Here is a 16,092-nt window from a genome sequence, read left to right as displayed (position 1 = left end):
GCTGAGGAAGTCCAGCCTGGCAGGTTACAGGTATAAGGAACACAAGGGCTACCACACAAAGGAAGGGGAGCTAGAGAATAATAACGGGGAATAACGCTGAGGTGGCCACAGCCCTCACATGAGTGTCAGATGGCTGGGTTTTTGTGGTCCCTGTGGCTGGGCATCCAGAGAACACTTGAGTCTCCAGCAAGGCAGGAGCAGGGCCCCACGTCCCAGAGGTGGGTTGACAAGCAGGGCCTCTGGTGGAGCAACGGGGGCAGAGGCAGTCAAAATGACCTGGGACCCAAGAGTGGAGCTAGACTACAGCAGGGATGCACTTTGGTTGAATAAAGGTTCTTTAAAACTTCCTCAGTCAGGATTCTGCATAGAGGCTGAGCACAGGGCTGAGCCTACAGCTGGCGGCCCGGGTACACCCTGGCGTGGGGATGAAGCTGCGGGGCTGGAAACAAGGCAGGGCCTCAGAAAACTGGCAAGAAAACATCCACAGTCATCCTAGATCGAAATAAACACAACGAATGGGCTCCAGACTTTTCTCCTAGAAGTGCTTCTTAAGAGTGACACCTAGGGGCAAGTGCCTTTCAAGGAAGCTCCTCAGATGACCTGCTTTGCATAGATGTGTTTGTGACCATGTCAGCCGGCTCCCCTGATGACCTCAGATTCATCTGACACATGTTTGCTTAGTGCCTACGGTGTGTAAAGAACATCTTCAAAATGTTTATTTATAAAAGCACAAGTTGTTCATGCTCTTTGAAAACTGTCTTGTAGTGAACCTATAACTATGCATATATACTCCATATCCTATTCTTTTGGCATAGGTTACTGTTCTGATTGGGGGAAAAAATATGTGATATTTATGCTGGTAAGAAAAATCCCCACAAAAAATGTGAATAGGCACCATATGACACTCACATATTTGTATTATTTAATAAAACACTAGATTTCACAATTAGGTGAAATTAGTTCCTCATCCAATGCATAGATGTTTAACCTGCCTCTGGAGGGCTTATTAACTTCCATGTGACAGTGGTTTGTTAATCTGCACCTGAGTTACTAGATCATAACTCACGGAATATAGCGCATGCCAGGGAAGAAAGACGGCCTAGAGGTTACCCAGTCTGCTCAGGAGGTGCCCCTCCACACTTCATGGCTCAGAGCTGACACGTGTCGAAAGGGAGAGACAAACAGCAAACCAGTGAAAGTAATTGTCTGTTGTGACAGATGCAATGAAGGAGACAGGCAGGGGGCTGTGGTAAAGAATGACAGGAGGGGACCTAGTTTAGAAGACTGCTCTGAGGAATGACATTTAAGCCGAGACAGGAAGGGCAGTGAAGGGCACTCGGGAAGAAGGCCTGAGAGGTGGGCAGCTGGGCTGGGAAGATGTGGAGGACGGCCATGGCGTATGGGGGCAGCCCGTAGGGTGAGGCTGCAGCAGGCGGGGCCTCCTGGCACAAGGCCTTGCAGGCCAAGCTTAGACATTTAGATTTTATCCAAAGTGACAAACTACCACCACATGGACATTAACGAGCCTTACTCGGTTTGAAGGGATTAACATTACATCTATTTCTTAACTTTTAAGCAAATTCTGATTAATTTACAATCTTCTAAAAGACCAAATACTTAATGGAATGAAGGAAAAACATTAAAATGTTGACAGTGTTATCTTTGGAAAGCAAGGTAATGGTTGTTTGATATTGTCTGATATGCTTTAATATTTTGCTGGCTCTTGATTTTAATAAATGGCATTTACTATTTTTAAAATTAGAAAAACAACACATTCTCATACAAAAATAAATGGGAAGCCAAATTTCATTTGCCAATAGCATAAATATATTTGTGTGTTATATATGTTCTGTAACTATTCACTGAAATTTAAAATAAAGTGTTCTAAAATAAATTACCAGTGGGTAAAAATGCTGTTTTTCTTTTTTATCTCTCCAGTAGGGGAGAGATTTTTCTAAGGAGAATTATTTATCTTATTGTTATTTTTCTACTTGACACAGAATAATTGAACATATTTATGGGGTATGTAGTGATGTTTTCATACATATACTGTATAGTGATCAGATCAGGGCAATTAGCATAGCCATCCTCTCAAACATTTATCATTTCTTTGTGTTGGGAACACTGAATATCTAAGGAGAATTTATTTATCAAAATCGTCATCATTGAAATATATCTGTTTAGCACCCCCTGTGTAGGATGCTGCTCCAAAGGCTAACAGATATTTCTGGGTTCAAATGGTGGGCCTCTGTCTAATTATAGCCTGCTCCTGAACTCTCCCTTTATTCCACAAGTAATTTATGAATATGGTCCTCGGCTAGACTAGCTACCTTGGAAAAGAGAGAGGTGGGATGGAGGAGAGCTTCTTCTTTCAGTTCCCCTTCCTTTCTTTCTCAGGCCACAAGCTAGGTATGTTTTTAATTCTTTCTGGAGAAGGTTCACTTCACCCTTAACAAAAAGTAGGTCAACTTTTCTCTACCCTTCCTAGCAGGTTATTCAAATATGAAGTGCGTATTAATTAAACTTATCAATTCAAAATTAGCAATTCACTGGAAATGAGGGCGCCTTTAATCCAAAATGCAAATGTATACAACGCTTCCAAGCTTTCCTAAAAATGGCAGCTTTATTATACAAGATTCTGAGACACTATTTAGAGAGTTTAGAGATGTGGTCCCTGATCTTGATGAACTTCAAAAAGGAAACATAGAACTAAAAAACAGAAAATCTTTCAGGAAGGCTTAGCAGTATTTAAAAGAAAACAAAAACAAAAACACTATCAAACAGTCACAGTCAAAAGATGATGAAACTTACTGTCCATCTTTGTCAAGCTGGAAACTTTGGAAATGCTGCATATCCATAATTTATACTGTGGTGTGCAGGCTTTTTCCTGTTCTGGGTGAGAAGGGTGGGAAACACGGGCAGAGGGTGCACACAGAGGGCACAGGGAAGGAGAGAACCGGTGGAGTTGGGACGGTAACCAGAACACGCTGCTTTGTCATGTTTTATACATTGCCCAAGAACCCATTTCAAAAATGGTTTCTAACTTAAAAGTTTTCATAGTTTGAAGACCCACTGTGATGGATTTAACAATGGCAGGTGCCATTTATTGAAGTCTCTGTCGTGGTCTGGGGCTGGGGTAGGCATTCTGCATATTTCATTTAAATGATCCCTAGAAAAACCACAGGAGGTAGGTCTTACCATTTCCACTTTACAGATGAAGAATCTGAGGTTCTGAAAGGATGAGTAATTTTCATCTTGTGTGTAGCTATTAAGTAGCGGGGCCAGCATTCGAACTCAGGTTTGTCTGTTACAAAGCCTATCCTTTCAACCACCATGCTATGTTGTATCTGTGCTTAAGGCTTCACGTGCATACATTCACGGGCACTTAAAATATATGCCAGTGCTCCAAAACATAGCATACACCAGTACAGCACATTTACAAAAGTGTGTTTTTAGTGATGCACACTGCCTAGATGTCGCGTTAGTGAAAGAGGTCACAAAGGATGGAGAAATGCACTCAGACTGGGAGGACAGACTGTGCAAAAGCTCACTGCAAAGATCTGTTGCTTTGGGTGGAAGCTGCCTGTAGGGGGAGGCAACCTCTCTTTGGCCTCCCCACACTGCAAATCTTTTCATGAGAGAATACTTTGAAACTTAACAACAACAACAACATAGAAAGCTAAAGGGGTGACATTAGCACTATGGGAATGTCACCAGCAACAGGACAGATGGGCAGTTGTTCCAGGAAAATCACTGGCAAAAAGGAAGAGAAATACAGAAAGGAGAGCCTGTCAGTGAAGCCAAACTCCTTGTGTTTGTCTGATTGTTTGTCATAGTTTATGGTTACTGTGTTTGTCCAAAGCTAGTCCTACTTCCAGGAACGGAGAACTGAGTGGTTCCCCCTGCTTTAAATGGTGAAATTCTTCCAGGCTTTTTTTTTTTTCTGGGCCAGGGAATCATTTTTCTCTTCTAGGAAGTTGTCAAAATATGTGATTTTTAACTTTAAAGAAAAACAGGACTGAAATGTGTCAAGTCCCTGGAAACAGTCTGAAACCCAATTGAGTTTATGCAGAAAACACACACTAAAAATCCCAAGATCATCTGGACACAGAGATCTCCGTTTCTCTGACACCACTGGAGCAGTGGGAGGGTCAGTCTTCTAATCACCAACTTGAGAAGCAGCCAGGAGAACAAACAAAAGGGACACATTTCAAAACAATGCGTCCTAGTTCCTGTTCCACTGAACTTTGAGGCCCATGTCATCTAAGGGCAACACTGGACTCAAGGAGAGACTTAGGAAGAAGACTTGTTCCCGAGACGTGGAGGGCAGAGCCTACGTAGGATGTGCTAAAGGAGGTGGGTATTTAAAGGGCACCCAAGGCAAATGTACATATAAAATAATGACTGTTATAAAAATAATGTCTCTGTTTTGTGTTTATATTGCTATAAAAGAGGCATATTACAGTAGTAGTTACAACTCCTCTGAATTGTGTTTATTAAGAGTTATTAACTTTGCAAGCATAAAATTTTCTTGTTGGGTGTTTGAAATATTTGATAGGCAAAACTGGATAAAGCCCAGAAAGGAATGGAAAAGCAAGTAGAAAGTGAACACTCCCAGGGAGATGGGTAGACTCATGTCGGAGCTTGTTTACAGGATTAAGCAGGAGAAACCAGAGCTCTTGATAGAACCCATGGTCAAGTGGACAAGATTTGAAATGGGGGAGGAGACTACGCTTTACAAAAATGAGACAAGCACAGGTGGCATGACATGAATTCCCTATGTTTATGTGATAAATGGACACTCGTAGCAAAAATCAAGAGAAGCTCATAGTTGTTTCAGAGTCCTGAAAAATATGTGTAAAATGTGAGTCTTCTAGCTGATGTTTTGAATAAATAAACATCCAATGGCTACACTGCTCACCAGGTGCCCTTCCTTAAAGCTCTCTCTTTAGTGGGAGTGCCATCCTGGTATTCCCTATTTGTCAGTCCCACTGTTTATGGAATACTTTTACGTGCTGTTTGGTATTAGGTGGGAGGATTACTGGGAAGCATCATTTTCCACCTGGGGAAGGAATTGGGTTGCCCATGCCAGAAGGGGTGGGAGGGAGGCCAGACAGGCCTCCAAGCGGAGCAGGAGGTGAGGGCTGCAGTGTGCTGCAGGCACCATCCACTGGCGTCGTGAGAGGTGATGGAGAGGGAGATGGCTTACCTGAAATTTCTGAAAGTAGGGGCTTGTCTTCTTTCCAGAGGTTCCCATCACAAACAGGAAGTCTGGGGTTAGCACGAATGGTACTCTCTCTTTATTAAAGCCCAGGAAACTTTTATAATTCCCAAGAATGTGTCCAAAGTCAATATGGAATAGGTTTCCTTAAGAGAAGAAAATGTCTGATATCATTAAACTGGTATAAGCACTTGTAATAAACTTTCTTATTTCTGGAAATATTTTTGAAGTTGCCTAAAAATGAGCTACCTTGGGTGAGAGAGCATTTTTTTTTACATTGTTTTGTCAGCTTGTGGTATTTTTCGTCTTAGCAGGTGTATGAAAGTAATAGCCACAAAGCATTCTTTGAACCAAGTATGTTTTTGATGTCCGTCTGGCGTTCTTTACATGACAGCCAAATGCCATGAAAAATTCACATCTCAAAATTATTCTTAGAAACATAAATCAAAACTCTCTGGCCAATATGTCATCATTATGCCTATTACTCTCTTAGACTCTTTAAGTAACTTAGGACAGACTGATGTTTCACTCTGCTTGGGGGAGAGGCATTTACCTTTTTCGTCTGAGTAGCACAATGGAAATAAATCATGAGTCTCCTTTGGGTCAATTTCCACCACTACCAGCATCACCACCACAATTGCTATCATCTCTTCTCATTTGTTTAGCTCTGCATCATTTCTATATATAGTCCATATGTGCATTCTTCTCCTTTAGTTCTCCCAGGGAGTGAGCAGTTGGCCCCCCTCTGGTGCTTTGTCTAGACTTTACTCTTATAATGGTCCAAATTCATGGAGAAAAATCTCATGGTATGGTGGCCATTACTAACCACTGTCAGAGAGAATAGCAAACCTCTGAAGCTGGTGGGTTAGGGAAGCAAAACAGTTCAGATTCAAAGATACCTATGAGTTCCTTCTGCTGCTTCTCTGCAACATCTGACACTGGTGTCACTCCCAGCTTTGCCAGCTTCTGGGATATGACCCTCTCCTAGTTTCCCAGCTGTCTCTCTAACTCTGCCTTCTTCACTCTCATTTTCTGCCTCTCCTTTTCTCACTCACACCTCGGCCCTCAACGCAGGTGGTCTCTCTAAGGTGATGGCAGCATCAGGGTCCCTATAGAATAATGACTTCTAAATATGTGGTCCAGCCTTAAACTGCACTTTGAAATGACTCTGCTGTGGAGGAGGAGGAATGGGGAATTAGTGTTTAATGGGTACAGAGTTTCAGTTGGGGAAGATCAAAAAATTGTGGATGGTGGTGAGAACTGTACAACAATGTGAATGTACTCAATGCCACTGGACTGTACACTTAAAAATGGTTAAAATGGTAAATTTTATGTTATGTATATTTTGCCACAATAAGAAAATCATTCTGCAGTAAGTAAACTCACCTGTCTCTGTGATCATAATATTGTCATTGTGTCTGTCGCCAATTCCCAGAACAAAGGTTGCCACACAGTAGCCTGCACAGGAATAAACAAATCTCTCCACTGCTGCCTGAAACTAATTAAAATGCATCTGAATATTACTTGTCTTCTAACTACAAAAAGCAGCATGAATCTATAAATGACTTGCAAAAAAACATTGTTCTGGAAACCATTTTCAGAAAGCAAGTTAGTTGTGTCTGATTTCATTAGCGATACGTATCTATTAAGTGCCAACTTTCTCATCGCTCTGCTTATGTTTTAGGTGAAGATTCAGTGGATCACAATGGCATGCGGGCAAAACAAGAGTCGAAGGGCAACAGTAATTTAATGAAACGGTTCGCTTCCTCCTCACGCACCACTTGCCAACAACTACACAGAACCCATAGTACTTTCTCCTTCATTTGCGAACATATGTTTTGCTTGTGACTGCTTAGAGTATGCATGGGTTCACAAATCCACATGTATAACAGATTAATAAGTGCTACTAATTATATTTCCTCTCCAAAAGGCTGCTCACCATGCAAATGAGAAGTGCTAATCCTGTGCAGCAGAACTTGAAACGACAGCCAAACAGCCTAACCACACAGCTTGTGAGGGATTCAGCATATGCACTGCAGAGGAATGGTGGAACTGACATTTTCAGCATCCATGATTTACCATTTAGATTAGAGTGCAGTAGTAAATTACAAATTACGTTATTGGGTATGTTGTATTTCCCAGGTAGGAAAGAATTTATATGTGGCAGCGAAATCTTTTTTCAGCTGAACAACAAAACTAGATAGCCATAAGAATTGCTGACATTATTTTACAGAACCAAATTTTAAGCAAAGCCTGCCTGATAATCAAAAGAGAAGCAAATGTTCCCAAAGTCCTGAACTGAGCACCTCTGTTTTACACAGATCTGCTATGTCACCACCATGGGAAAGCACTTAAAACCCCTTCATTTTGTGACTAAAGGACTTTACCAATATGGCAGGAGGCAAGACGTTGGTAGGTCCTTTGAAAACCTGCAACCGCTATTGCTACCTAAACAACTTGACAACTCGTGAGGGGTCTTTAAAGTGGGGGAAAAGCATGAGCTCACCTTTTCTTCAATAGGGGATTTTTCTTTGAGCCAGTGATTCAGAACTTCATCTTTAAACGCACCCGTGTTGCCCACCGTGCTTTGCTGAATTTTGGCAATCGTCGTGGCATCTTTCACAATCTCGATCATTCCTATGTGAAGATGCACAGTTTGATGGAGATTGAGGCCTAGTGCCTGACCCGGAGGAGGAATAGCTATGTCTTTGTTGAATGGAAGGCAGAGGTATTGTTTTTTATTTTTTTATTTTTAAAAACCAGCCCACTATTTTCAAGGTCCTGGCTGTTGGTTTTCTTAGGAGGAAGAGAAAGAAAAGGAGGAAGGTAGGCAAGTTGTGTCGGATATGCTTTCAACACCCTCAAGTGAGAAGAAGAAAGGGCTGGTTTTGAACATTAATAAATAAAAGCATTTATGTGCTGAGCATATCCTTCTTCACAGGGCATTTGTGCCTTTTCCTTTTTTAAATTACAGGGTCAAATGTAAACGGTTTTGTAGTTCTCAAATCTCTCAAATCAGAAACTTGAATAAACATATGTTTGATTGAAACTAATGTTGAATTTCTATAAAAGTACCTAAGAGTAGAGTGTGTAATAGCTTTGATAATGTGAATTCTGGAATATTAAAATAAGTGACAGATCTTTCTATCTATTTTTAAATGTTATTTGTGAGAGAAAAGTTTAATGTGCAATGAAATGAATTAAAGTCTAGAGGTGGAGAAGAAAAGAGGAGGGAACGAAACCAAAATCATTTCCATGTATGGTCACAAAGATTTGAATCATGTGTTCATGTATTTTCAACATATCCATATTAAATTGAGAGTCACATTCACCAGCATGGAAATGTTTTCTTCCTTTTTATATAGATTATAATTGTGATTTTTTAGTTACTAAGTGCCTACACTGAAGGAATTATAATCTTTTAAAACCAGCTGAGTAGTATATTCATCTTTTGAGGTAACCACATACCTATTTTGTCACCAGTTGAAATGCAACCATATGGCAGGAGGCACAGATCCAAAGATTCAGTCTCCCAAATGGACTCCATGATTCGTAGAATCTGAGGATCAAAACACAGAAATGTTTCTATTATGAGTATATATATTTATTTAATATATTTGTGTTCTCCCTTAAAAAATAGTAATCTTATCTGGTAACACAAAATATAGAAGTAAATGTAAAATAGATAAGTTACAAATGTACTTTTGCTGATCAACCTGGCACTCTAAAGTTTCCCTTCTTTGCAAGGGAAACTTTCATTTCAGTCCCTGAAATGTACCTTGAGGAAGAGGATAAATAAATTGCTCTTGGGGGAGGGTTTAGCTATTGTTCATCATCTCTCTGTTTAAAATGTTCAGCTTTAGTTATGCATATGCTACCATAATAACACTAACATCCTTACACATATTTACCACTCTAGGGCTACAATCAGAGCAGCAATAACAAAAATGGTAGTAATGATAGCTAACATTTAATAAGTGCTATTTTATGTATGATCCTTGGATTAGCCTATAATGTGGGTAGGATTATTATTCCCATTCTGCAGGTGAAGGAACAAAGGCTTAAAGAGCTTAAATAACTTGTCCTTAGCTGTCAAACTGTGTGCTTATAATAAATAAATATAGCAAAATACATAAAGGGACAGGGAAAACTTTGAGAGGAACAAGGGAGGGATTTTTGTATTTTTAAAGTACCCATCTTCAAATAATTCAAAAGATTCTACACAATTGATTTGAAATTTAATAAGCCTATAAAAGGTTTGAAGGATTTATTTTTTTCTTTTCTAAAATGTTTCCTGGAAAATACACATACCCTTTATGAAATGAAAGTAAAGCAAGGGTATTATTGTTTTCACAATAGAAATAAGTAAAAACAGAAACTTAGAATGGAAACATGACCAGTTTTTAAATAGGCTACCATTAAATCAATATGGTTTGTCTTTTTAAAATAAATCATATTAAGTATTAGAAATTGTTACTTCTACAATGTTGAAAAACTAGAATTTGGAGAATATTACTTTACAGATTTGTGAAACTAAAGTCTATCCAGAAATACCAGAAAATATGAAAACAATTAGCACTGATACCTTCACTGATTAGCACAGTAGCAATTAGCACTGATACTATTCACCTTCCGCCCTAATGGTATGTTCACTCTCCTCGCTTTCCTGCATGATTTCTCTAGTTACCTCCCTGATAATCTTCTCTTTCCTTCCCATCAAATCATTCACTTGAGTTTGTGTATGTGTATCAGAGGACACACATCTAAGCAGAATGCCTAATGGATGTGTAGATATGTCTATGAACAGGAATAAAGTGGGTGCTTGTGTATATGTGGTTATATTCTATGTTTTCAAGCTTGGGATGGGGTATATAAAAAGAAGTTAGGTGAGGGAAGTACATCTGGCTATTTGGGAAGGTTGGATATGCATCTTGGAAGAAATGGACAGAACTATGATGCTCATTACATTGCATGTCTAATGGTCCACAGCCATGTTCCCTCTATTATGAGAAAACTTTATTATGTAATCTTGGATCACTGTTTGTCATCTGAGAGAACAGAATAGAATCAGTAGAAGGCCTGCTTTAGATCTACTACAGAAGTATTTTTTCAGATAAGTGAAAACTACTCCTTAGTATTAGCATACCTGTAAAATGAGCATGTCTTGACGCAGATCGTCACCATGTTTAAAGATAATTCCAATTGTTTCATTTGATAGGGCTGTAGGATCAGCACATTTAAACTCAAGCCACAGGGGCTTTTTCTTGGAGGCCATCACTTTACATTTTTCAATCTGTAATAAAGCAGTCACATGTTTCCTACATGCAATGAATAATGAATATACATGGTGAAGACACTTGGCAATTCTCTTGCAAAGCATCACTATAAACAACCAGGACAAAATCATAGTTGGAAAACCATTTTCAATATTTGGGTAAAAATACAGAAGGTGTTCTCATCAAATCTAGAAATGCTATGTGTGAGCAAATTCACAACACTTAAACCAGTGGTTCTCAAACTATGTTCCAAGGAACTGTAAGAGTCATCGGCAGTACCTAAGAGGTATAGCAGATCCTACACTCTCCATGCCCCACTTCTACAGAATTCTGGTGCTCCTATATCCCCTTTAATAGAGAGCAACTTTGGCATTATCTGTTTATATATTTGGCTTCCTCCTAAGATTTAATTTGAAAAAAGAGTTCTAATGTACAATGTCTAAAGCACTATTATTGCAGAATCAGATGCAATAGACTACATCTAACAAGATAAAAATTTACAGAAATAAGTGGAAAATCTGGCACTTAAGTCTAACAACCCCTCAAGAAAACCCCTTACACATTCAATTAAGTCAAGGTAGGGGAAATGTGGCTTAGTAATTACCCAGTTAAAATAAAAAAATGTAGATTTAGCCAAAGATGAGTTCACCATGGATCAAAACTATGATGTGGTCTTAAAAAAATGCGCAATTTGAAGCTGTATTAATATATCATAATTCCTACCAATCTGTAAACGATGGACAGTGGATAGTGGGTGTTTTTGCTATAAGGCTAGTTTGCTGATAATTGTAGACAATCAATCACACAAGGAGGAAATTTCCCTTCTTTCCATGAGGCTTTACTCATTGTGACAGGAGTTGCTTTTCTGCCATTAACAACTAGAAAACTAGGCAAAATATATGAAACAACTCTTTTCAGACATTGGACAACAGGCAATGTAGGTATGTGACCCCTGAGGAAAGGAAGGTAAAAGAGGTGAGCCCTATAATTACCCCAGATTACTGCCTGGGGGCTATTTCTAGGCCACAGCAAAGAGAAAGGGAATCTAGACTGAGCCCCTAGTCTAACAGTCTAAAATACTATAACTGAAGTCTCAGAAAGAGAGGAGAGAAAAGAAGGAACAAAAACAATATTGGTTGAAAAATGTCCAAATTTAATAGACTATACATTCACAAATCCAAGAAGCTCAATAAACCCTAGCAGACTAAGCATAAGGGAAACCATATTAAGGCATATCATAATCAAATTGCTGAAAATCAGTGATAAAAGAAAATCTTAAAAATAGCCTGGGGAAAAAATGACATATATATAGAGAATCAAAGATAAGAATGACAATTGTATCATCAGAAAATATGCAAGCCAGAAGAAAATGCTACTTAGAAAAAAATCCCCAGTCAATCTAGAATTCTATATTCAGGGAAAACATTTTTCAAAAGTGAAGGCAGAATAAAGAGTTTTTTGGGTAAACAAAAGCTGAAAGAACTTATTGCCAGCAGACTTGCAGTACAGAAAATGTTAAAGGCTGAAGGGAAATGATGCCAGATGGAGATCTGGATGTATATAAAGCAATGAAGAGTACCCAGTAATGGTAAATACTGCAGATAAATAGTAAAAAAAAAAAATAATCTTTGAAGCCTGTTAAATCTTTTTTTAACTGTCTAAAGTAAAAATAATAATGTATTGTGGGGTTTATAACATATGTAGAAATGAAATGTGCAAAAATGAAATGTACAAAAATAGTACAAAAGATGGGGGAGTTAATGGAAGTATATTGTTGTCTGTGTAAGTACACATACATGAAGTAGCATATTATTTCAACATAATCAAGAGTGTGTGGTATTGATATAAGGACAGACATTTAGATCAATGGAATAGAATAGAGAACCTAGGTATTCACTCACACATACATGGTCAGTGGATATTTGGAAAAGGTGCCAAGGTAATTAAACAGGAAATGAATAGTGTTTTCAACAAATGGTGCCAGAAAATCTAGACAGTCATATAAAAAATGAATTCTGATCTTTATCTCAGACTATACACACAAATTAACTGAAACTGGATCAGAGACTTAAATGTAAGAGTTAAAACCATAACATTTCTAGGAAAAACTATTTGTCACATTGAGTTAGTCCAGGAGTTCTTAACCTTGGCACTGTTGACATTTTGGGCTGGATAATTTATATTATGGAGGACCCATCCTGTACCTTGTAGGATATCTAGCAGCTTTCCTGGCCTCTACCCACTAGATGCCAGTAACATTCTCCAAGTTATAATAATGAAAAATGTCTCCAGACATTGCCAAACGTTCCTTGGAGGGCAGGGAGACCACCCCAGGTTGAAGCGCTGGATTAGAAAAAGATTTCTTAGATAAGACACTAAAAGAACAAACCAAGAAAGAAAAAATTTTAAATTGGACTTAATCAAAATTAAAACCTTCTGCTCTTTGAAACACACTTCTGAAAAAATAAAAAGGAAACCCACACACTGGGAAAAAATATTTATAACATGTATGCCTGATAAAGAATTCGTATCTAGTTTATATAAATAACTCTCATAAATAAAAATAAGAAGGGAATCTTGCACCCATTTAAAAACAGGTGCAAGATTTGAATAGAAAACTTTCAGAAGAAGAAAATAAGCACACAGAAAGCTGTTCAACATCATTAGGGAAATGCAAATAAGAACAACAGTAAGATATTACTTCACATTCATTTGAATGGCTAAGATTAAAAAGACTGATAATAATAAGTGTTGGCTAGGATATAGAATGACTGGAACTCACATACATTGCTGTTGGGAATTTAAATGGTACAGCCCCTTTGGAAAAACAGTTCATCAGTATCTTGTACACACACTTATGATCTGACTCAACTATATCTCTGTTAAATATTTACTCAAAAAAAGAATGAAAAACAAATTGTGGTATATCCATCCCAGGGAATGCTATTCAGTCATAAAAAGGAATAAATTACTGATACATACAATAACATGATAGAATCTTAAAAGCACTATGCAAGGTAAAAGAACCCAGATATAAAACTATATACTATATGATTCCACTTAAGAAAATTCTTGAAAAGGCTAAATTATATGCTAGAAAGTAGATCTATTGCTCAGGGTGGGGAAGAGAAAAAGGACTAAGGTGAAATAAGAAAACTTTTTCTATACCTTTCTATGGAAATGTTCCATATTTTGACTGTTCTCTATTTAAATGTTCTCTATTTTGACTGTGGTGGTGGTTATATGATTGTATACATTTGGCAAAACTCACTGACTCAATAAAATGGACAAATTTTATTGTTTGTAAAGGAAACCTCAATCAGCTGATTTAAAACAATATAAAAGGGAAATTACCTGGCTTCCAGTAGCCAATGATTAGACAAGGGCTTGACAGAAGCCCGTCCACAGACTCTCCAGCTTCCCTGTCTCTACATAAACATTAGCTTTTAAGGACTGGGCCCTAGAAAGCATGCTAGACATCTTCAAGAGAAAAAAGACCACACGGAGACATCCAAACGATACCTACCACCAGTGCTCCTGCTTTCAATCCAGGATCATATGGGACTCTAAAACTTTTGGGGAGATTAGAATTCTGCAGGTTTTCAAGCTTTTGCTTCAGTTGTGAAATAACTGTAATTGCCAAAAGTACATAAGAATGATATGAATCCAAGAAATTATCAATATTATCTATAACACTTCCTGAGAGCATACTTATTCCCAGCATTCTATATATTTGTTTGGGTGTGGTGTAGGAGAAAAGAGGGTAGGGCCCTGCCTTTGAGGAACTACCCATTTGAAGTGGTGAGATAAGTCGGGCTTGCCATGAGCAACACAACCACATACACACACTACAACAGGGGGCAGAAATATGTGAATACATGTGGAATGACACACAGATGCCAATACGACCAGGTAAAGAAGGACATTTTAAGGGTAATGCTAAGGAATTAATACCATAGTTTTCCTTCCAGCATTTGAAACTTTAAACTGCCATCCGATTTGAGGAACAGACATTTGAAGACAATAACAAATGAAATTTGGTTAGGGTTTTGCACACTCTTTTTGAAAGAGCAAGTTAGGTTGTGTAGCGAAGATGTGACAGCCTCAAAATTCTAAGGGCAAAATACATAAATTAAAAATTACTCTCTTGGCCGGGCGCTGTGGCTCACGCCTGTAATCCTAGCTCTTGGGAGGCCGAGGCGGGCGGATTGCTCAAGGTCAGGAGTTCAAAACCAGCCTGAGCGAGACCCCGTCTCTACTATAAATAGAAAGAAATTAATTGGCCAACTGATATATATATAAAAAAAAAATTAGCCGGGCATGGTGGCGCATGCCTGTAGTCCCAGCTACTTGGGAGGCTGAGACAGAAGGATCGCTTGAGCCCAGGAGTTTGAGGTTGCTGTGAGCTAGGCTGACGCCACGGCACTCACTCTAGCCTGGGCAACAAAGCAAGACTCTGTCTCAAAAAAAAAAAAAAAAAAAAAAAAAAAAAAAATTACTCTCTGGATAACAAATAGAATGGAGGTCAGTACAAATGCTTCCCTTTCTTAAAATAAAAAGAAAAGTAAGATTACTATTACCATTATCATTTTTTAGGAGATAGCACTATTGACATATTGAAAAAGAATCAAAGGGAAAAAGTAGAAATTTAAAATATTCAGAAGTTTAAAATACTGGATGAGTAAGTATATCAGTAAGTATCTATATAATGAGCCATAGTGCTAGGTCCAGGTATATAAAAATGAAAAAGAGATTATCTCCTAGCTTCAAGGTTCATGCAGTTTATCAGACCAGAGAGATATGTTAATAACTTTAATTTAATGTAATATTAGTCAAAACCTATCGGAATACAAAAAGGGAGTGATTAATATTCCTAGGGCAAGGACAAGCTTTCTTAGGGTAGGGGTAAGAGGATACTGGAAAAGGCTTCAGAGAGGGGGTAGTGTGTGTGTATAAAGGTGAGATATACACATATCTTTCTCTCTCTCTCTCTCTCTCTCTCTCTCCAGTCATCTCTCAATGTCCATGGGGGATTGGTTCTTATTCTGTATTGTTTAGGGAATAATGACAAGGAAAGTCTATACATGTTCAGTACAGATGCAATTTTTTTTAATATTTTCAAGCTGTGGTTGGTTGAATTCACAGATGTGGAACCCATGGATATGGAGGACCAACTGTGTGTGTATATACATACACATATACATATTGTTCTGAAATATATATATATGAAGAAATGTAAAAAATTTAAAATAGCCTCTCAATAATTCATTGCTTGAAAAGACTGAAAACTTGGAAACCATACACACATATTCAAAGATGCAGAAAAAAAGGTAAAGATTTGGAAATAATCTTGTGTGTGTGTGTGTGTACTACCATTCTTAAAGAATACATCTTACATCTGCATAATACTTTTTAATTTTTCAAAGAGTTTAACATCTATTGTCATAACTTCATCATTAAGCATACACATATAGTTAAAAAATTATTAATTTGTAAAAGGAAAACTTTAAATTTGCTTACTCCATGCAGACAAAATGCTAAAGAATGTGTTCTTGGCTGCCTTTATGAAGAGGCAACTTGGCTTCCAGAAAGAAG

General features: G+C 38.1%; 1 protein-coding gene and 1 long non-coding RNA gene across 6 annotated transcripts in view; one reads left to right on the top strand and one right to left on the bottom strand.

Annotated features, from left to right (window-relative positions):
- Nucleotides 1–16,092, bottom strand: part of PIK3CG (phosphatidylinositol-4,5-bisphosphate 3-kinase catalytic subunit gamma) — a 36,170-nt gene that overhangs the window by 12,405 nt on the left and 7,673 nt on the right. For 3 of the 5 annotated variants that reach the window (XM_012746385.3, XM_012746375.3, XM_012746366.3), the window contains exons 5-10: nt 14,024–14,127; nt 10,368–10,514; nt 8,690–8,780; nt 7,728–7,858; nt 6,608–6,719; nt 5,210–5,367 (exon numbers count right to left, since the gene is read on the bottom strand). In XM_012746385.3, the coding sequence (XP_012601839.2) occupies nt 5,210–5,367; nt 6,608–6,719; nt 7,728–7,858; nt 8,690–8,780; nt 10,368–10,514; nt 14,024–14,127 (743 nt within the window). The other 2 variants (XR_001149387.3, XM_076006524.1) reach the window with 2 other exon arrangements.
- LOC142872925 (uncharacterized) lies at nt 4,200–8,552 on the top strand. Its single transcript, XR_012921018.1, has 2 exons — nt 4,200–4,356; nt 6,906–8,552. It is a non-coding gene; the product is annotated as an uncharacterized LOC142872925 (long non-coding RNA).

This window comes from Microcebus murinus, chromosome 9 (assembly GCF_040939455.1).
Source record: "Microcebus murinus isolate Inina chromosome 9, M.murinus_Inina_mat1.0, whole genome shotgun sequence".
In the NCBI taxonomy this organism is placed as follows: Eukaryota; Metazoa; Chordata; class Mammalia; order Primates; family Cheirogaleidae; genus Microcebus; species Microcebus murinus.
Note: the sequence above shows the minus strand (reverse complement) of the source record. Positions and strands in the feature narration are given on the sequence as shown.